Here is a 23823-nt window from a genome sequence, read left to right on the forward strand (position 1 = left end):
TTTGGTGTCATTGAAACATAACATTAACCGTAAACTAAGTAATTAAAAATTAAAACATCAAAGAGAAAGAAAAGACCCACAAATCTGTGAATCTGTTGTCATGTTGTAAATCGGCTGTTGGATTTTGGTTTCGAAATATGATGTTGTACAAGAGGAAGGCGTATTCAGATGCGATTTTATATATTGATAATTTTAATAATTTATAAGATACAATCAAAATATATTTTTAGTTTTCAACAATATAAACTCAATAAAAAATCTTAATTATGTGGAGGTCATGAAAACAACATGCGCCGATACCAAGGACTTACCCAGTCAAAATTAAGATGAGTGTCTTGACTGAACAAAATCAATGTTGAATAGTATATTGTTACAATTATAAAATAAATGATTTATTGCAAATCATAATAATCGACCACTGTGCAATAATGCAATATAAATTATTCTTTTTTTTAATGGTCGGATTATATATTGACGAATTGAAACCTACATTAATTAGATACTTCCAAAATCGGATAGAAAATATATGTACCTAGTGCAAGGTCAAATGTTTACTCTAAACAGGAAGAAAGCTATATTTTATTCAACAATGGCTGTAATGAAATATCTCACATGCACGGTCACATGACCTAGTTGTATATATGAGTGTGTATTTGGAAACAAAAACATAGAGATTTAGAGTATTGTAACAAGAAGATGAAGAACACTTTAACTTTAGAAAAAAATACAATCAAGAAAGGTGCATGGAGTAAAGAAGAGGACGACAAGTTACGAGCTTATATTCAAAGATATGGCCACTGGAATTGGCGTTTACTTCCGAAGTTTGCTGGTACGTATTGTACGAGCCACTTCCCAAATTCTCAAAATTCGCAAATAGATCTCCATTTTGTCAGCAATTAATTACTTATTGTTCATTGTTGTTCTTTCTTTAAGGTTTGTCTAGAAGTGGGAAGAGTTGTAGATTGCGATGGATGAATTATCTTCGCCCAAACATCAAACATGGAAATTTTACAAAAGAAGACGATGAGATCATTGTGAGATTGCATAAAAATATTGGCAACAAGTAAGTTTACACGTTAGTGAGAGATCCATGCATGTCTTTTTAATCTACTTAATTATTTAAATATATATGCACTAGCTACCATCTATTACAAGTTTTTTGAAGTTTGAATGTTGCTAAATAGAATTTTTTTGCTCTTGTATCGATCCATAGATGGACTGTTATAGCTGCTCATATGCCTGGAAGAAGTGACAATGATGTAAAAAACCGTTGGAACTCGCATTTGAAGAAACGGGTTCAAGATTATCAAACTCATGTGTTAAAAAACATTAATCGCCATGAAACCACGAAGCCTGATGAAGCAGCTTCATGTTCTTCTGGCACTAATAGTAGCTCAGATGATCATATTCCAAGTGATGTTACGCCACAAAATTACGATTACGAATTGAGTGGAGACTTTTGGACCGATCCATTTTTACTGGACATTTATACGTCATCAGTTGAAAACACAACGCCGTGGAGTTTAGTCCACAATTTCGGCTCTCAGTCTTCTTGGGATGATATGACTATCAGTGAGGATTTGTCATGGTCAGCACTGAGTTCATATTTTGAATACAATAATTACTGATAATTAAATTGGTTTCATAGTCAACATGTTCGATAAATTATGTCGGTATAATTTAACACGATAGATGATCGTTTTGATTTTTGTATATCGTTAATATAACTAGCTATCTTAAATTACATTTAAAAATTATATGTATTTATTGAAAGGTATTAAACTGATAATACATTGATGCTCAAGACCAAACAAATGATTTTATTGCTATAGATCTCTATCTAAATTAAAAAAAATGTATGTCCTTATTTATAGTAATGAAAGTAGTAACCTAAACCAATATGCAAAGCTGACAACTTCCTAATCTAAATCAAATACTTAAAATTAAAAATGGTTTTTCAAAAATACTCATGCACTCATAAATCAAATTAACCCAACAATCACCCCTTTAATCGGATCGGTCATACCTTTCGTTCACAACAGTGTTGAATCACCGTCAACCTGAACAATCCCAACTTTTCCCGGACATCCGACCTCCATCTCGGTCACGTCCAAAGTCCTCCATACCTTTTTGATTGTTCGCAACACACGTAACATGACATCTCGTTGGATACGTTCATTACCATCTAGACTTTTTCCGGATTCACGACCTCTCATTGGCCAGATCCAAAGTCATCCGATTTGAACATCCACTACCATAATGTCCACACCCTATTGTTTCTCCAATCTCTTCCTTTGTTTCGATTACCATTATTCAAAGAGGCATCTCCACCGACTAAGAAAACAAAGCCACCCGCTTCACAGTTTTTTTTTTCAATCTGCCAAACGAACTGAATCCAAAGCTACCTGCTTTGACGGATCCTCCCCGCCTGCTTTTCACGCACCTACATCGGTATCCCCTTATCACGTACGAACAAACCGAACTTTCTTCCTCGCTAATCAGTGTTGTCCGATTAATGTGGACACAACCCTTTGATTTTTTTTCTGCATTTTGATTTCAACCAATCAACATCATATTATCTCTTTTGACCACCCCGACCTCTTTAATGAAGCTTGTTCTGAGAGCACTTTTCCACCGAAAAACAGGACAAGGTCACTACCACCTTTACCATCTTCGATCACCCGCAAAACAAAACGAATCAAAGTCACCCGCTTTGACGTCTTCCCGTCTAACACCCCGATTCTCAGGTATGAATTTAAAGATTAGTATATATTCATTTTTAGGGCAACTTGACGAATTGGGAGGTTCCAACTCGTCGTGTACAGTTTTAAATGGCTGCGTATCTTTAAGCCATACTCGACGAGTTGGGAGGCCCCAACTTAACAAGTTGAGGCTGAACATGAAACCCTAATTTTTAGGGTTTTGCACCCTATTTAAAGACCTTATGACCGATTTTTATCCTCCTTCATCGTCCCTTCAGTCCAGAGAAAACTCTAATCATGCCTCTCTCCTTATTTTGAGTGTGCGAAAGCTTAAAGAGTGTTCTTTGGTGCTTTTCTTGAAGGAATGTGAAGTTGGTGGTGCAAATTTGAAGGGAGAAGCTGTAGATCCGGGATTTTCAGTGTGGTTGCAACCATTGGTGGTATAAAGTCGTTATCTTGATCATCACTTTGCTAGATCTTTCTTTTGAAAATTTATGGCCATTATTAGCTTATTTTGGGACCATTCTTAGATTTGAGCATGATATGAAGCAATGGTTTCAGATCTGGACATCCCATAGCCTCCATGGACTTAAAGTCGCAAACTTTATCAAGTCTTGGCCCTTCTTCATGCTCAAAGTCCCTTAATAACCTTGATTTTAGTGTTCTAGCCCTTGACGCCACGCATGGACATAAAGCTTGTGGCTTTACATGGTATCTCAACCCTATGGGACCAGATGTATAGTTTAGAGGTGGTAGACTCGTTTGGAAAGAGACTAAATGTATTAAGACTAGGAAAAATCGACGAGTTGCTTAGTCAACTCGACAAGTTGAGCCGGGTTTTCTCTCTTTCTGGATACTGAAGAACTCGACGAGTTGCTCTGGTAACTCGGCGAGTTGTCTTGAGCTTTTCACAATTTTCTAAGATATGAAGGAACTCGACGAGTCAGTAGGTGCAGTCGACGAGTTGGGTCAACATGGACCGTTGACCTTTGTTCACCTTGACAATTGACTTTGACTCTAACCATGGTTAATTAAGTTTACCCTTAAGGTATTTCGGGTATTTCGGGATTTTGATGAGGTTAGTCACTTGGTGATTGTAGGCAGTTCAGTTGGCGCTATGAGTTAGGATTCATATTACCAATTCAGCACTATTTGTGAGGTGAGTTTTCTTCACTATACTCAAGGTTCGAAGGCACCAAGGCCGGCCCTTTGGATTGTTAGTCTTAGACATACAAACCGATCTAATAGATCATAACAACATAATAACATCCTATGTACCAGGATACCGATCTAACAGATGATAACAGCATAATAACATCGTATCTACTAGGATACCGATCTAACAGATCATAATAACATAATAACATCTTATCTACCAGGATACTGATCTAAAAGATCATACAATACTCGAGCATATATAACATATCAGGATAACAATCCAAAAAGGGTCGGCCTTGGTGCCTTAGACCCTTGAGTATAATGAAGAAAACCAACCTCACACTGCTGAAGTCCCGTGGGCGAAACCCTACTTGTTGGATGACATATTCCTGATCTGTCAACATCAAAACAACACTCAGTTAATAATTGGGTTCCAATACATAACAATAAGTCAATGCTTGCCGTAAAAGATTACTTTACCCCCAACCTAGCTTGATTCAAGCCCAACGCCCAAATCACACTCCAAAGGCCCAAAAGTCACCCAATGGACCAAAGCCCCACATATGGCCCAATTTTCCAAATTGGGCTCAAACCCTTCACATGGGCCTTACCTTAAGGCCCAACTATCTACTATAGTCCCAATACTTGGCATACAGATGGTCCAATATCTCAAAATCATCAAGGCCTAATTGTGGCCCATCTATGGCCAATTTTCCAAATTGGGCCCAAGTCCCTGACATAGGCCCTACCCCAAAGCCCATCTAAATATTTTAGTCCATTTACTTGTTCTTGGATAGACCATCAATATCCCAATCATCAAAGCCCAATAGAAAGACCTGACTCAAGGCCCAAGCGAAATTAGGGTTTTTACATATAATGATGAATAGGGGTAAGTGTTTCTTACTTAACCCATTAAGGAATTAATCCATTAAGTCCATCACTCTAATAGATAAATCATACTGTGTGATCGGGTGTAATTCATAATTCAATTCCAATGGCCCAAAACGCGGGTCCCAATAAGCCCGAAATAACAAATCCAAAATTAGGTTTTCTAAACCCTTATTTGGGTTTCCAAACCAATCGCATGCCCATTAGTTAAATGGTTAGGTTTTTAGGCCATTTAGGGCTTCATTAAGTCAATTAGGGTTAAATAAGTCGGGCACCACCCACTACCACCTCGGGTAGTAGCGGACAACGGCGGTGGCCACCACCTCGCAGTGGTGGCTATGGTTCTAGTCCAATTGTGTCCAAACATCTCAAAAGCAGTCTAAACAATAGCAAAAGCAACCTCTACCCAACACGGTGGATCGTAGCGGTAGAAGGCGGCAACCACCACCACACGGTGGTGGTTATGAGTTTTCTTTGATTATTCCGTCATTGATTACAATTTTACAATGCAATGCCCCAAAATAAACACACACACTAAGCCACCCTTATGGTGGTCGGCAGTTGTACAAGGCGGTAGGCACCACCTCACGGTGGAGGATGTGGTTCACATCTGATTCCTGATCACACAACACACAGTCACACACCTAAATACATAGCAAAAAACACACACAACCAACTTCCATGGTGGTTGGTGGCAACGAAAAAATGACAGCAGGCGACATCCACCATCACTGGCAGCCATGGTGGTTCTTTTCCTCGACTTCCGGCCAGCAAAACTCGCATAACTGATCTCGGGTTCACAGCAACACACATCCATTTTTTTTCTCAGAAAATGAACACAATCACCCACCTCACGGTTGCGTACAACGACGGTGGAGACTTGGAGTGGTGAGCAGCAGCAGCGGTTCACATCGCTGGTGGCGTAATGTTTGGCGGTACTGGGGTGTGGCTGACGACGGGACAGAAGAGGAAGAAGGAGTTGAGGACGACGGGGAGGTGTTTGTTATCCTCCATGGGAAACAACCGCAAATGGTAGCTCAATCTTTCACTGCTGCGACGTCTTCGAGTTCCTAGCAGTCTTTGTCGTTATGGACAAGGTGGACGTTTAGTGGCTTGGAGCTTCGACTGATCAGAAAGACAAGAGGGAGTTGGGTGGTGACGGCAGCTGGATGGATGGGGGCATAAGGTGGCGGCTGGTGTATGATGTTAAGGATAAGGTTAGGAAACAAGGTGATGGGTTTATAAGTCCCGTCCATTCAAACATTGATCCATATTAACACTATTAGTCTCTAGTTCTCCTTTTTCTTTAAAATCAAATCCCAATTTTACCAAATGAACCCTCCTCCACAAAACCTTTTCAAATTAGGTCCAAAATTTACTCTTTAACCCTTGCTTCCATAAATCCTTTCATATAAAGTCCAAATGATACCAAATACCCCCTGTCTTCTGAAAATATTTACGAAATAAGTCCCAAAATTACACTTTAACCCCCCGAAGATTCGAATCTTATCATTTGGCTCCCCGAAACCAACACCCCGCTAATTATTATTTTATTTTTGCTACAATAATACAAAATAATAATAAAAATTACTTATCGGGGTTCCGGGTTTATTATTTAATTACTCTGTTTTAAATAGAATGTTACAACTCTCCCCCACTTAAATTGGATTTCGTCCTCGAAATCATTCCTTACCTTTCCTGATACGCCTAATAACTTGAGCAACGCAGCCACAACTACAAGTATATCCCAGCTTTTCCTAGGCAACCGTATCCAACCCTCGCAGGGTTCTGAAATATGAAGATAAACGAATTCCTTGCAATATGATCACATTTACTCAATCCGAAATCTGAAGTCTCAAGACGGTCTGGCTCCCTGACTAACCGCCCACACTGAATCATTTCCAAATCCATTGCACTTATTTGCCAACTGGCTACTCAACCTCAGATAACCGGAGGTTCCTACTAGAAGACAGAGTCACAGACCAAATTTCCCAGCAGTAGACTTATACTTGACATAAAACTCATCCGGAATACCGGATTCCTGCTCGGTTGCTGAACCAATGACCAATCTTACAGTCGCTCCACACGACCTTCGAAGGAAACTTCAACTTGCAATAGCTACCCTAGATATATAACCACTCATGGTTCCATCAATCCTTCTGGTCCATCCAATCGTAATAGCCTGACAACCTGTCTCCACCGAATCCAATGCGAAAATTAAATGCTACCAGAATAACTATAGTCTTACATCATGCTCGGTCTCCAACGACCTACCGTTTCCTGATTCCAATCATGTTGTGGTCTACCCACAATCTTGTGAACTGGCCCACCCTGGCCTAATCATCTGATAGAATTCTTTAAAGCTACGAATCATCCTGTAGTCTCACAACATTTCCCATACTATCTGACCGCTAGTGAATGCTATGGCTGCCCCCGCAGTCTTACAACACCTTCCATACTATCTGACCGGTGGTGAATGCTACAGCTACCCCCCACAGTCTTACAACACATTCGCTGTTACACAACCGTAGCCCGATGCCTTACCCACAATCTATCAAATCAATTACCCTCAGAGTCGAGCAAACACTCGACCGAACACCCGAACTGAACCCAATTCATGACTAGAACCCTAACCTGATTCCTTAAATTCTGCTATTAAGAACCGAGAAGATGTGATCCACATGATATGAAGTTTTACCGAACTCTCAACTCACACAACCCTCAAACCTAATAGTCACTTGGGCTATCATCCTTCCCAGCGGAAATGCGAAACTTATCCCAGTTTCAAAACCGCTCTTGCTTCTGCATTCTGGGAAAATTCTCCCCCACTTAGATTCGGCCTGGTCTTCAGAATACATGAAAATTAGAGAATTCCCAATCTTTCTCACTTTCCAACGATCGATCCGATGATGACCAGCTTTTTCCAAGTAGTACTTAATTACTAGCCAATCCCAAAAGATCACACATTTCTAAGAACCAGATGAACACTTCCTGAATCCCAGTGAAATCGACCGTCCCTACTACTTGAATGATACCACACTCAAATCTTGAAGACCACAAGATAGATTATCCAACCAAAACCTCAACAACGAGCTACTTCCTTTGGCGCTTTCATCCGCCAATCAATTACGATTATGAAAACCACTGAGTCTTGCAATGCTAAATAACCATCCTGTGGGACCCTGTCTGCAGAACTCCAACATAATAGCCCCCTTCCCAAGGAGGTCCAAGCAAATATCCTGCTCTCGGGCTCTAGAAATCATATCATTCAACGTCTCCCACCCTGACTCACTCACCAACCCACTCGTCCATAGTTGAACTGCAGTAGCTGAAGAAGCCTCTGCCTTAAACCGGGCTAGAAACTACTCCCAAGACATAGTCAGCAATCCCAAAAGTGCAATAGATCGCACAATCAATCCTTACCGCCCGATACAATAGATCCAAGGCTAATCGGATATTAGTTCCTATGGGTAGGGACGGTAATCGTGTATGCCTCAAAAGACATTCATGCCACATCAACCCACACGTGCACACCAGAGCTGAAATATTGTTGCCAACCCCTACGACCAACTGACCCTGAGCTGGAAATACAACTTGACCCAGGGGTCATAAGCCTGCTCACTCCTTTGAGCTTGAAAAAATGAAATGGCACAACCCTTTCCCTCGAAAACAACATTCCAATCCATCAATCAACCCTTCTACTTCCAACTGCAAAACTCGAGCTGGTCATACTCATCACTCCCTTCCTGATCCCCGTGAATCGCACCCCGTCATCGAGCAAAACCCCCGAAGCCTCAAATCCACAAACCCTATGCCAACCTCTCCTTCTCAACCCATGGAATGCAACGAGTACGGAACATCCCCCTGATCCCATGTAACTGCAACCCTTTTCTCATCAAAATATGTCCCAGTAACAAGTCTCGATACTAGAAAGCTCGACCAGCTCCTCCCCCTGCCGCCGTTACAGCTATTGTGGTAGCCGTCTTAGCAAGGGCTACATAGCGCTCATCGAAATACTCAACCATGGCAGTCTTGATAGACCCAAACATCTCCAACAACTATTCTTGAAAAAGAGAAGCAACCTCTCTGTGTAGGATCTCTTGAATCCTAGCATCCAGATCCTCTAGTCTCTTCTGACCAGTAGTCCCTGTCAATGTTGCTGGCCTGTCTTGGCTGCCAGCTCCTGATCCTGATCCGGATTAGGTCTCAAAACGTGTCGTAACCACCATTCTGATAATACACCAGAGAGATCTCGGATAATTCGCATAAATATATGGAACCAACTCCTAACTAAACCCTAGGGGTTGTGACTTCCTTGCTATGCATATGGGTCCTGTGCTTTCAATAGTATAGGCCTATACTGATCTAACAGATCATAACAACATAATCACATCCTATGTACCAGGATACTGATCTAACAGATCATAACAGCATAATAACGTCCTATCTACCAGGATACCGATCTAACAAATTATAGTAGCATAATAACATCCTATCTACCAGGATACTTATCTAACAAATCATACAAAACTCGAGCTTATATAACATATCAGGATGACAATCCAAAGAGGGCCAGCCTTGGTGCCTTAGACCCTTGAGTATAGTGAGGAAAACTTACCTCACACTGCTGAAGTCCCGCAGACGAAACCCTAGTTGTTGGATGACATATTCTCGAACTGTCAGCATCAACACGACACCCAATTAATAATTGGGCTCCAATACATAACCATAAGTCCATTTTGGGGTAAAAGACTACTTTACCCTAACCTAGCTTGATTCAAGCCCAAGTCCCAACTCACACTCCAAAGGTCTAAAAGTCACCAATGGACCAAAGCCCAACATATGGCCCAATTTTCCAAATTAGGCCTAAACCCTTCACATAGGCCTTACCTTACGACCCAACTATCTATTCTAGTCCCAATACTTGGCATACAGATGGTCCAATGTCTCAAAATCATCCAGGCCTTATTTTGGCCCATCTGTGGTGGAATTTTCCACATTGGGCCCAAGTCCCTCACATGGACCTTACCCCAAACCCCATCCAAATATTTTAGTCCAGTTACTTGTTCTTGGATAGCCCATCAATAGCCCAATCACCAAAGCCCAATAGAGAAGCCCAACTCAAGGTCCAAGCGAAATTAGGGTTTTACATAAAATGACGATTAGGGTTAATAGTTTCTTAGTTAACCCATTAAGGACTTAATGCATTATGTCCATCACTCTACTAGATAAATCATACGGTGTGCTCGGGTGTAATTCATAATTCAATTCTAATGGCCTAGAACACGGGTCCCGATAAGTGTAACAACCTGTTATTTTGGGTCCATATAAGCCAATAAAAGTCTAACTCCTAATCATGCATAAGTGAAACCACATTGAAACCTTGGTACATTAAATCACAATTATCCATGAGGGCATGTTTATATATGTTAATATATATAATTATACTTTGAAAGCCATCCTTATATAAGACATATATACTTATATATTGAAAACTATGTTGAAGTAAGTTAATATAAGTCAATATAAGCCAAGCTTGTTCAAATAAGGGTAAAAAACTTAAAGTAAATCATGATATTACATAGTATATATATAATTTTCGGTTTTGGGAATCTAATCCCAAGCCAAAAACTGAAATCTAATCATGGGATATATCAAGGCCAAAAGCACATCCTTTATGGAAATGTTTGCTGAAATCACTTACTTTAGGAAAAGCGATGGCCGAAAACTCTTTCTTAGTGGAAGCTTGGACCGAAATCAATATCTTTGAGTGTAAGCAAAGTGATTTCGGTCATGGTAGACCGAAATATTTCCTACATAGGCCAAAAACCCCTTTTAGGTTAAGATAAGATGCCTTCCAAATGCACTATTACACTTACCAATGTAAATATCACTTCACTAACAATTATTATCACATCCTCTTATCTCATTACATGTATACATAATCACAAAATTTAGACTCATTCAATATCTCCCAGTGAAACTTATTCACCTGATTTCTGTCAACATTCATACATTCCCAAAGAACATCTTCAAACTTTATCCCATAAAGCAGTCCTCCAAAGTTTTCTTAAGGATTCAAAGTAAGCATTCTTCATTAATCTAGTGTCTTATATAAAACACTTTAATAATCACTTTATTAATATGAACAAAATATTATGTGTTTATAAATTATTACGAATTCGGAAATTAAATGTGTTCTAACCCAAAGATCATCGCAACCACATCGAACCTAACCAAGAACACACACCCGAGGTGAGTTCATACCCTCACATTTTCCCAAGCTTTTTGTATGTTTTAGGGGGGAGAATACAAGCAAAACACAAGAAATCTTCTGTTTAAAAAATATAAATCACTTATTATGTTTTCTTTTATAAAAACTTTACATAAAAATATGTTAAAACACAACGGTTTTCATTTCAGAAGAATATACATTATAAACTATAATTGGTATAGTTTATGGTTCATTTTAAAATAATTATACACTTAGAAATATCTATGGAAAAGTTACAATTTCGTTTACTAAAGGGTATTACATTTCATTTACTAAAGGGTATTACATTTCAGTTACTAAAGGGTATTACATTTCAATTACTAAAGGGTATTACATTTCATTTACTAAAAGGGTTTCCAGTTTATTACTTGTAAACTCGTTGAAGCAATTTGTGAGACATGTTTGAGTACTTATCTAAGTGCCAGACAAAGTCCTAACTTATAACCAGAAGCTCTTGTAGGGAGAGTGAGATTATTATGTATAAATCCACTACTAGAAAAACAGCCTTTTACGACGCTCATTGCACGTCGTAAATGGCTTAGACGGCACGCAAATGCACGTCAAGGAAGGCCCTGTCATAAAGAGAGACGACCCGCTTTTGCGTGTCGTCTATAGACGACGCGCATTTACGACACGCGTTAACGACACGCAATGCGTATCAAGAAAGGCCCTGTCATAAAGGAAGACGACACGCATTTGCGTGTCGTAACCTTACGACGCACGTGGTAATGACACGCATTGCGTATCAAGAAAGCCCCTGTCAAGAAAGGTCATGTCATAAATGAAGACGACACACGTTTTTGCGTATCGTAATTTTAAATGTTTTAAAAAATATTATTTATAGATTTACTTATTTTCAAATTAAATATGTATTTAATGTTTCATAATAGAAAATAAAATATCATATACAAAAAATAGAATCCATTGCATAAATTTAATGTCATACAAATAATCATTTAATGGAAAGATAAAACAAATCAATAGAAGTTGTAACAAAAATTAATTTACAAACGAATTAGATACAAAAAATACAATCCATTGCCCCTTTGCTTATTCAAGATCAACCTGCAAGTAACTAACTAATCTGTACAAATTCACCCTTGTTTCTAAACATTTTCTTAAATACTTTACAAACATAATTCATCCATAGTACCTGAACTATAGTTGCAGCCTTGTTTCTTCTTCTTCTTCTGAACTCATCTCTTGCAACCATTGCTCTAAGCCTAGTCTGAATAGATACAACAGCTCCTTGTCAATTATGTGAAAAAGAGAATTGGTTTGTAGAGGAAAGGGATGCATGATTAACAGCAGCATATAAAGGTCTAGGAGCATAGATTAAAAAAAAAGAGGCAGCAATCTCTCCAAAAGTGCCTTTGACAGATGAAGAAGTGAGTTCTAATATTTTGTCAACAACAAATGAACATTATGCATCCTCATTACAACATTCTTTGACAGTAATCCGAGTGAATAATATTATAATCAAAATCATGCAAATCATATTTATATAATATATTTCATCATTTTCATGCAAAATTTATAAAAATGTATGTTAGACTAAGTTACATTAAAACCTGAAGAATTATCAGTCAAAACCTTATAAAAATCAGATTTACTTTCCTTTTTATCCAGAGTGAAAATTAATCAGCACAAAACATACCACCAGACCTGGAAGGATGCCCTGGCACATAAGCACTGGTTGAAAATGAAAATCTTTTTGTCCAACACATTCGTATGCATTGATTATTAGTCATTGGATACCTGCTGATAAGATTAAGAGGATAAAAGTTTTACTTGCCTCTTCACGTGCATACTAATCTGCCCAAGAGGTAGAGGAAGGGCCTGCATTATATTGTTGATGATATTCATTTGCTCAGTCCCCACCTGCAGGCCTGGCCTGGTTATCCTCAATAGTCAATTCCCCATGACTCATCTTTGAAACAAACTGAAGGAACATTCCAGTTCTGCATATTATTTGCCAAACCAAATAATAAAATAAAATAAAAAAAACATTTTAATTCAAAGTAAGTAATGTAACCTGAAACTTTGGATTGGTGTTCTAAGCTAAAGTGTGTGCTAGCATTCGGGTCTGCTCCATAGCAGCCAAAGATGGAATGTTTGCACCTGCCATTCGGTCCACATACATCATCTGCATTTGCTCCTGAAATCAATAACATCAGAATTAATAGTAAGTCAACATTTAACTATTATTTTAATTATTAATGTGAAAGAGCTCATTGACATGTTGGAATTTAAAAGCCCAACCCACAGTACCATTTTGTCGCTCCAAGGATAAAGCCCAAGCATTCGGGTCCCCACCGTGTTGTTGGGAAAATTCATCAGCCCAGCAATACTGATCCAGCTCTGCGTATCTACCAGACATGTGCTCCCTAACCAAACCCCCATGATTATCGATCTATAAAGAAGATAACAGAGCATTCACCTGAACAAGTATTAATGTATGTATTCAGTTCATCTATCAAGATTGGATCTTAGGTAGGTCAATAGAGTAGCCGTAGCTACTCTAATTTTCATGGTTTATAGAACACGTTGTAATTTCATCTTTAATAGTCCTACCAAATATTTTGATTTGAATACTTAATTACCAAGCGACCTTTCACATTACAGAAAATGATAAGAATACGAAGCATGGCCATGTCACTCAATGAGGCCTTAGCTTATTACAATAGAATTGGTTGTTGTTGCTGGAAAGAAGAATATTTGATTTTCAGCTAACTTTCCTAATTCCTAGTTGAATTCTCTTGTTTATATGTGAAATCTTCATCAACTTCTTTCTGCTCACATTTCTTACATCAGGTCTGATTCCCTTGACCTTGAGCAGAATATCCAACTTCATCCCTTATCAATGAGACAATTGCAGTAGCTACAAGTTTTAAAATTTTATCAAATACTTTTATCCCTTTATCTATTCATTTCTTGATGTACCAAAATTGATTCTAATTATAAAGACTACAAGAACATTTATGATGAAGAAAACACATACCTGACACAAGATAAACCTTCGACAGAACAAGCCTTTTTTGAATAAGCTAATTCATTTGGGGCATGCAATTGGTTCTATTCATATTAAGTATTAAGATTTAAGAAACAAATAAACGATAGACTAGGGCATCCTACTTTTGCTTATCTAATAAGGTCGTTCCCTCCCTGAATCATAACATGGAACGTAAAAATTAGGTTACTCCTCTTCAATATAGTTAATGGGTAAAGCACTTAATCTACACAACTTTATGGGGCTATTTCTTTTTCATGTAATTTCTTTTTCATGTTTCTACCATAAAACTTAGGTTACTCCTCTTCAATTCAGTTAGTTTCTTATACACAAAAAGAATGGTATTAATTTGTTTGTTTAGTTTTAATAGCATGCAAAAGGTGAAAGATGGAAGAGTTTGGGAGGTTGAAAAGGGATTATTTGATAAAGGGTCCCCTGAACAAAATTCATGGCAGGCATTGTTGGATTAGTGTCTAAGTCCATAACTATTTTGGTATGTACCTGACCCGATGGTGCATGGTCCTTTTGGGTTGCCTTCACCAAAGCAACTTGATTGGAGAAATAAATAGAGAGAGAGGTTATTATGATTTATTAATATGTTATAAGAATAATATATTAAAGGAGAAATCATATTTGTTTAATTAATATTGGTCAATAATTAATTAAGAATTAATTTTGTGATCAAGTGTAATTAATTAAACTAGAGGGGCTGAATTGTAATTATGTGATAGTTACAAAATAAGGTAAGGATTATCTTATATATATGGTGAACGAATTTGAGGTGTAAATCCCTTAGAATTTGACTAGGATAAGGATTTCTAGGACTTATCTTGTGGTTGCTTGGTGGACAAGCAACTAGATAAGGATAAGGACTAAAACCCTAATCTTTACACCTATATAAACCCCCTAAGGCATAGGAATTCGTCCAAACCTTCCCAAGAAGTCCTAAGGACGAATTCTAACCTCCCTCCTCTCTCTTTATACCTTCTCCACTTGCTTATGGTGTTTGTAAGCCATTAGAGGAGTGACACTTGTGACTCTAAGCCTTCCAAGGTCAATTCAAGGATGAATTGGATTGTTATTGCTATATAACAATCAAGGTATGTTCTTAAACCTATTTACATGTGAATTCTGATTTCCATATGCTAGAATTAGGGTTCAAAGTCTTGGATTCAAAGTATGTACAATAGAGAAACCTAGATCCAAGCTTTAGGGTTTGTATGAGCACATAGGATGTCTTATGACCAAAACCCATCAGTGGTATCAGAGCCATGATTGGTTTCTATTGTATTGATGCTTGATGTAACTGAAAATCGTGTTTTGGTCTCACTGTTCGACCTGACTCGGCGAGTCACTCTTGGACTCGGCGAGTCAGCCCTACTCGGCGAGTTCCAGAGGGTGACTCGGCGAGTCGGTGCGTCAGATAGTGCTTATCTCGGGATTTCTTGCTGTTTTTGCATTGGGATAATTACCTTATCATGTTAGATTAATATTAATCCGATTATATGATATATTTGACTATAATTTTAATCTAATTGAAGATATTTATCAATTAATAGGATAATTGTTTCCTTATAAGATAATTGATTAATTATTTTGCAAGAAATCATCAAATATGGATAATTATGTGATTAAATGTTAATTTGAATTATTTGTTATTTGATCCTTGTTGTTGTGAAAAGTTTCATATTTGGCCCTTTAGGTTTTATAGTTTAAATTTGAACCCCAAAAGTTTTGTTGTTTTGAAATTTAAATAGTTGAAACCCTAATGTTTTGAAAAAGGTTTCAAAACTTGCCCTCAAGTTTTGGAATTTAAATTTTGATTAAATAGTTTAATTTTGATGCATATTTAAATTCTAAACCCTAATGTGTTGAGATGTTTCAAAACTTGCCCTCAAGTTTTGGAATTTAAAAGTTGATTAAAAGTTTAATTAGGAATGTTAAATTCTAAAACTCTAGTATTGTTTTGAAAAAGTTCAAATCACACCCTTATGGTTTTATTAATTAATTAAGGTGAAGTTTAATAAATCCATAAAAGGTTTAGGTTTACAATTTAAAAGTATAATTGTTAAATTAGACCACCTAGTATTTTAAAAGTGTAAAATACACCCTATACTATATATAACATTAAAAGTCTAACATTATATATATGTATGAGTAAAAGTCAGTATTACCGTTAGTAGGCCTCATTCACGAAGCTAGTCTATAAGGGGTGTTTAAGGAAATTGCCTATAAAATGGCGATTGAATGGGTATCCACTCTTACCCACCGCACTCTTGACTAGTGGAGGGTCGTTAGCCGAACGGGTAGGATAGGACGAAACCTTCCATTATAAGTATAATGAATTATAAAAGTAACTAAATGTTTTTCAAAATTCCCAATCTTAGTTACTTAGGCAAAAGTGAATTGATGCAATTCCATGAAATTACACTTTGTGCCCTTGCGAAGAAGTTAGTGGAGCGTGTGTGGTTTACCGGCACACTAAATGGGTCTAAGCAAAGGTAGCAAAGGGTGACTCAATGTTTGTCATAGTTCGGTGGAGCGTGTGTGGTTTACCGGCACATCGAATAGGTGACTGTAACATGTGAGGGCACCATGTAAGTTTGCATGGTTATTCACACCCGCTTTGTGATCCTCGGCATCCCAGTCACAAACAAGAGGGGCATATCGAGATTTAAACATGCCATTGAAAGTTCAATGAATCTCAAAGGATCTAGGAGTTTTCATAGATTTAAAACTTAAATTCTTTTTCGTTTTTCGTGGTTGAAATTAGTGAATCGTCATTCACTTACCTTCAAATGTTCTGCAATTTGGGTTACGGCATCCCTCTCCCAAGTTGTAGAATATTGTGTTGGGTCCTAGCCTTAGTATCTCATTTGGGTGATTTACTAAGGACTCAATCAATCAACTAACTTGAATTCGTTTTCTCCCGTATTGTAGATGTCAAAGTTCGACAACTATGGTTTTCCCAAATCCCGTGGAACAAGCTTTCCACATGAAGATGGTATTCCACGATTCAATCGAGGAACATGAAATCATGCTTCGCTTCCTCCTCCTCCTCCTCCTCCTATTGTTCTCCCCAACCCACAAGATCGAAGAATTGAAAGGTTCAATATCACTAAAGCCCTATTGGAAATGAAACATGAAGATGGTAAACCCGTGTGTTCCCACGTTCTAGGAATGAAATCACACATTGATAGGTTGATAATGTTGGGTGTGTCATTCCCAGATCAGTTGGCTGTGAATTGGGTTTTGCAGTCACTTCCTGAATCATATAATTAGTTCAAAAGAAAGTATTATATGATGGATCATGACGACAACCTCATTGACCTAACTTACATGCTCATTGCTGCTGAATCAGAAATGATTTGGCGAAGCAATGGAGCGTATTTGTTGGGAAAGTCAACCGACCATGCTTCCAAGGACGTTCTAGGAGAACCGACCTGCGTTTACTGCCAAAACAAAGGGCGTTGGATACAAGTCTGCCCAGAGAGCCTGAAGAGTCCAGAAGATGGGAGAGTCAAAGAGTATGGCTGCGCTTCAGGCAAAATCCACTATCTAACTTCATTAAGTTCCTATTCATTGATTCTTAATACATAATGTGATAAGATTGCATTTGAATGTTTTGCAGGATCGGTGAAAAGAAAGGAAGCTTGGTAAAAAGAGCAAGATGAATCTAATCACAAGGAATGGATCTTGATCGCATGGACTTGAAGATTAGATTTTGATCTTAGATAGTTATGATAGAGTTGTTAGAAAATTTTCTTTTGAAATACATAGTTTTCAATGGATTTTGCATTGTAAGGACATATGTTTTCCGCTGCTTTTATAAATAAATAAAATAAATTTTCGTTTGACTTATTTATTTATTTGTTTATTTCCTTGCAATGAAATCGTTATGAAAATTGGTGTTTGCATATTTCTACAACAAATGGATATGATTCTTATTTATGGTGTTTATGGAAAAGTCGAGAATTTACCGAATAGGGAGAGTTTCTCATCGGCCAAGTTTCAATTGGACAGAAACTTGGAATCATGCAACTTGGTTACACGATGAATGAGAAATTTCGTATTTGGAAATTAGACTAATTCATTGACAAAGAGTCAAGTGAAGGACTAAGAGATCGAGCACACAATGCTGCGTGTTGATCAAGTCCACCATAAGAGTAACAATGATATTCGTCATGATTTACTAAAGGTTTAGTAAATATGATTATACTTACAAGATTATGTGTAATTCTGAATTGATTAAAGGGTTTAGATCAATAGCAGAACGAATAAGAAGAATCAAGTAGGCAGAAAGATAAAAGTTTCTCCATTCTAAGAAGATGGGAGAGTACCTTTTATGCTTTATGATAGGTCTTAATGATTAAGAACCATATCTCAATTGATCCTCTAAGTGAGTCTTAGTACAATTGAATGTATAAGAAGAGGAATCAAGAATTGAAGAAATGGTTAAATCAATAAGTCAATCATACTTCGTTCCAATAACAAGTCTTAAAGTTAAGATTGTGACATTGAGTGAAAGGTATTAAGAAGGTTTGTAACTTTCATTAAATGTGGAAAGTTGTGATGTCTTGGATAAGACAAAGACCAACTAGGACCAATTTATGAAGTCTTTTGATAAAAGCTACACTAACTCTTGAATATTTGTCAAGAAATGTTTTGACAAGAGAATCGTATATGTCAAGGAGTTAGTGGGAGTCTTAATAGTCTTGAAAGGTTTCAAGAACAAATCAAATAAACCTTATCGATCATCACTAGCACACAAGTTGAGGTTTACAACCTATCGTGTTGACATTATTTTGATTCTATGCCAATCCAATCGAGTTAATTATGCATATGAGTTCTATGAGTTCTCATTTTGAACGCATAAAAGGCAAAGCACCTTAATCAATGAAAGGTAGATTGATAGGAAAGGGTGAGCTGCTTAACTACTTGGAAGACATGGTGGGCAGCTGTGCTACCACAAGGCAAGAAATCAAGATTAAGAAAGTTTGCTCCATATGAGTTTGAATTTGTCGTAAACTTGGTTTTGACAAATTCACATGGATAGGAACAAATACACTGTTTAAATCTAAGTGTCATAAGATTTCCTCCTTCATGAAAATGATTGTGAGGAAATGCTTTCACTAAGACAGATTTTAAGAAGATAGTGATTGTAAAATTGCATTCTCGAATTCAATTATGGTTACGGCATCCCTTTCCATAATTTGAATTGTGAGGTTTGGCAATTAGTCTTAATTGTTTAGACACACATATGAACTATCGAAGGCAAATGTGTATAAGTTCAAGAAACCTTGATAAAAGATTATCAAAGCACTAAGTATTAGAAACATGAACTTAAGAAATTCAATAAGCATTGTTTTTCTGAAAGTTAAGATGTTTATGAATACATGTCGGAGCTAGTGGGAGCATAAGTGTTATGTTTTATAATAATCATCAAGATAGTGGGAGCATAAAAGTTATGATTATATGATTATTAAGGAAAGTATTGCAAGGTTAGCAATATTAATTATAGAAAACAAGAGTCATACTTTGCAAAGTCGCAATAGTTGAAGAGTTGTTTTGCTATAATTAAGGGAGAGAATATTATGCTTCATTTCAAATCTAAAGGTTTAGGTTGAGAAATGTTAATAAAATTTAGTCAAAGGTACATAGTGTGTTCTTAAAATTTCGATTATGATTACGGCATCCCTCTTCACAATTCGAATTTTGAGAACATAGCAAATAAAACATTATGGGTCGTGTCCCATACGCTTCGGGTATAGGATCGATTGCAAATGCTTTAATGTTTGACCATTCTAAAATTTTCCAAATGTCGAGCACATTTAGAGGGAAAAAGGACTAGAATCGGTTTAGACTAAAATAATTAAACAACTATCAAAGGACAATCCAAGTTCGACGAGGATTGGTCGCTTGTGAGTAGTTGGAAGTATAGTATTGGAAAATATGGAAATGTTTCCATATTGGATGGACCATATCGACATCATTACAAATAGATAAGATTCTATTAAGAATGAGTTGTCATATGGAACATATGGAAGTGTGTCCATATTGGGAATTGAATATTGAGAAATCTATGACTAGATTAGAAACTTCTATGCAAAAGGATGTGCAAAGAAAGTACTTTGAGTGAGAGACATCACATCTATGGAATTGTCTTGTAACAATCTCCGAAAGAAGACTTTGTAATATCATGGCAATAGTCTTAGTGACTTTGGGGCAGTGACATTACGAAAGGATCGTTGCATAAGAATGTTAGAATCTAGCATATTCTATAAGTAGCAAGAATTTGATATTCTTTTACTTATGAAAAAGGATTTGGAGTTGTGAAATGAGAATGATTGGAAATGTGTTCAACTTGGTCTATTTCACAAAGTAAGAACCATAGGTAAACATTGTGTACATGCTAGGAGCATGGGACAAGTGTAATGATTCAAGTAAGAAGTTGATTATCCGAAACGACAAATAATGAGTAATCGATATGGTGATAAATAAAAGGTGTTTCATTTATACTCAAAGGTTTGAGGCCATATGGGATTAGTATTATTCTTGTGTTTCACATTTGCATGCTTTGACTTCCAGAATAATTGAATTTATTAAGAATAATCGAATTATTCGAACGGGCCACAGTCGTTCATATGTTGGAAGTAGATATGAATGAAGACTGTCGTGAATTGGTGTGTGGATTGTCTAAAAGAGTATTAGACATAAGCAAATGTTTGCTGCAACGTTCATGAGTGCTTATGAATGTGATTTGAGCATTGGATTAGACCCACGCTCACTTGGATCACTCCATGGATTGTATCACGAGTGATTGGTGAGACGATAACATCTTATATTCTTGAAACCGAGATGTGTGAGTTGTATCTTGCAAATCGGTTGCACATTGATAATATGTAAACGCACCAGTAACTTGGTGTTATAAAACATATTGTTGTGTGTGATTTGGTGCGTGAGTACAAGCAAACATTATATCAAAGTTTATCCGTTCCTTTTATCCAAAGTAGGATAAAAGCGATATCTTTGGGCCCCTCGATGGTTTAGTGATGACAAACGTAAATGCTCGGCCGGGCTAGGGCTAATTTGATTTGTTCAATTAGTCAGTCGTCATAAATCAGAAATCGAGATATAGTACAAAGAGAATGATTTGAAATCATATCTTATATGATATCTAGAATGGAGGAATATATGATCCCTTATCTAAGGACACGCGTATTTGATACGATCAGAGTTGACAGCGGCTTTGGAAAGCTACGATTGCAGATCGGGATCCGAAGTCATACGCAGAATAGTTGTTAGACTTATCCAAGTGGGAGACTGTTGGATTAGTGTCTAAGTCCATAACTATTTTGGTATGTACTTGACCCGATGGTGCATGGTCCTTTTGGGTTGCCTTCACCAAAGCAACTTGATTGGAGAAATAAATAGAGAGAGAGGTTATTATGATTTATTAATATGTTATAAGAATAATATATTAAAGGAGAAATCATATTTGTTTAATTAATATTGGTCAATAATTAATTAAGAATTAATTTTGTGATCAAGTGTAATTAATTAAACTAGAGGGGCTGAATTGTAATTATGTGATAGTTACAAAATAAGGTAAGGATTATCTTATATATATGGTGAACGAATTTGAGGTGTAAATCCCTTAGAATTTGACTAGGATAAGGATTTCTAGGACTTATCTTGTGGTTGCTTGGTGGACAAGCAACTAGATAAGGATAAGGACTAAAACCCTAATCTTTACACCTATATAAACCCCCTAAGGCATAGGAATTCGTCCAAACCTTCCCAAGAAGTCCTAAGGACGAATTCTAACCTCCCTCCTCTCTCTTTATACCTTCTCCACTTGCTTATGGTGTTTGTAAGCCATTAGAGGAGTGACACTTGTGACTCTAAGCCTTCCAAGGTCAATTCAAGGATGAATTGGATTGTTATTGCTATATAACAATCAAGGTATGTTCTTAAACCTATTTACATGTGAATTCTGATTTCCATATGCTAGAATTAGGGTTCAAAGTCTTGGATTCAAAGTATGTACAATAGAGAAACCTAGATCCAAGCTTTAGGGTTTGTATGAGCACATAGGATGTCTTATGACCAAAACCCATCAGGCATTTCCTGAGGAGAATCCCATAAACAACTCCAAATCTGTTAGAACAAGAAACAATGGGCACCAGAACAAGCAAGCGGCTGAAGGCGGCACCACCAGTTGGGGTTTTGGAGCAGAAAGCTTCACAACGGTTCCTACCTCTGCTAACTCTCACTCTCAGGCAAATACAACACCTAATATACCACCAAATTACAATAATATCCTTCAAACTTCAAACTATAAAGTAGGAAGCAATATTATAATGTGTTGAACCTGGCACCTAATTAATTAAATAATCACAAAAATAGTAATTACTAAATAATTCTAATCTGTACTTGTTTATGTAATATATAATATATAATTAGTTACCTGAAAGTTAATAACAATGAAGAATTCTGGGCTACCATCAGCTGCATATTTGTGAACAATTTTCCTAGGGCAAATAGCCAGATGATCTTCACGCTTGTCAGATTTAAGCCAGTCGACACCAACAGTTTTTAGCAATGTACTTTCCGCTGTAATCTGGTAAAAAATCAGACAATGATTTTTACTGTTTTATAAATGGTAAACAAAAATCATTTTTATTTTACGTTCTTCCAGAAAAGTTTCTCCACGGTCTGGAAATAAAAAGGTTTTGGTGACGACCAACTGTGGGCCAGATTACCAGTTTGATCTTCTGGAAGAGTGATTATGTAGTCACATTCCGATTCAATATCAAAATCAAAAAAATTCATCTGAATAATGATCATCCATTTTTACAAGGTCTGAATCATTTGAAGCTTCATTATGATGTTGCATCAAACTGTTTTTCTTCAATTCTTGTGGGCCGAACTCGGTGAATAAGTAATGCGATAAGTTTGTTTTAACAAGTTCTCTTTATGCTACATATACATAGACTGATTCAGTGTAAAATAAAATTTTTAAAAAATAATAATAAATAAATAAAGTGTGAAGAAGCAACCTGCAAGTCTCCCAAGCATTTGAATTGTGACACATTGGCCTAAAGATTTTTGCAAATAAGATCTTCAGAATTTCCAATCAATGGAAAGCATGTGTCTTACAACTAATTGTTTATACTGAATCCGTCACTACCTCCACCTTTAAAATGAAAAAGTTGGGACAAATTACAATAATATCCTTCAAACTTCAAACTATAACTACCACCGATTCTGGGCGTTCTGGTTATGGGGAGGAGTTAAAAAACAATGAAAGTAAGTTGGCTTCCCGACCTGCTAGATGGGCTGGTTTCTAGTCTTGCTGATGTTATTATTATATAATCACGTGTTAAAAAGATACTTGTCTTGGGATCTTGTCGACATTTTAAGAAAACTGGTTGGACTTGGGGTATTATGTTAATATCAGGGGTCAAGAACATCTGAAACAAATGATTGTTGATTTGTTGGGCATGGGCTTCTTTTTTCTCTTTTGGATTACAGATTCCAACTCCATTCCATGCATCTTATTAATTAATTAATTGTTGACTATCAGCTTACCTTTTGTTGTGTTATACCTATACATATTACTCTGTTAAAAATCTAATAAAAATCAAATAACACATATGATAAGAAAGAAGGAGCCATTGGATCATTGATCATTCAGTTTAAGGTGGCTTGATCATGTCATACCGTTATGGTTTCTAAATACCAAAGGATGTCAACACCAACTTCGTACACATCATCGTTTTTCACTA

The 23823-nt window shown here is 37.0% G+C and overlaps 1 protein-coding gene across 1 annotated transcript; it reads left to right on the forward strand.

Moving 5' to 3' along the window:
- The first annotated feature begins 554 nt into the window (after nucleotides 1–554).
- LOC111915438 (transcription factor MYB15) lies at nucleotides 555–1763 on the forward strand. Its single transcript, XM_023911094.3, has 3 exons — nucleotides 555–829; nucleotides 934–1063; nucleotides 1214–1763. Exons 1-3 carry the CDS (start codon nucleotides 697–699, stop codon nucleotides 1626–1628), a joined length of 678 nt encoding a protein of 225 aa, XP_023766862.1. The 5' UTR covers nucleotides 555–696; the 3' UTR covers nucleotides 1629–1763.
- Nucleotides 1764–23823: the final 22060 nt, after the last annotated feature.

Source organism: Lactuca sativa, chromosome 3, assembly GCF_002870075.4.
Source record: "Lactuca sativa cultivar Salinas chromosome 3, Lsat_Salinas_v11, whole genome shotgun sequence".
Taxonomy (NCBI): domain Eukaryota; kingdom Viridiplantae; phylum Streptophyta; class Magnoliopsida; order Asterales; family Asteraceae; genus Lactuca; species Lactuca sativa.

Bases quoted from the DNA above. Each gene is read 5' to 3' on its own strand.
- LOC111915438 (XM_023911094.3), top strand. From the start codon at position 697: ATGAAGAACACTTTAACTTTAGAAAAAAATACAATCAAGAAAGGTGCA. The intron at 830-933 runs GTACGTATTGTA...TCTTTCTTTAAG, and splicing joins TTTACTTCCGAAGTTTGCTG to GTTTGTCTAGAAGTGGGAAG. The intron at 1,064-1,213 runs GTAAGTTTACAC...ATCGATCCATAG, and splicing joins CATAAAAATATTGGCAACAA to ATGGACTGTTATAGCTGCTC.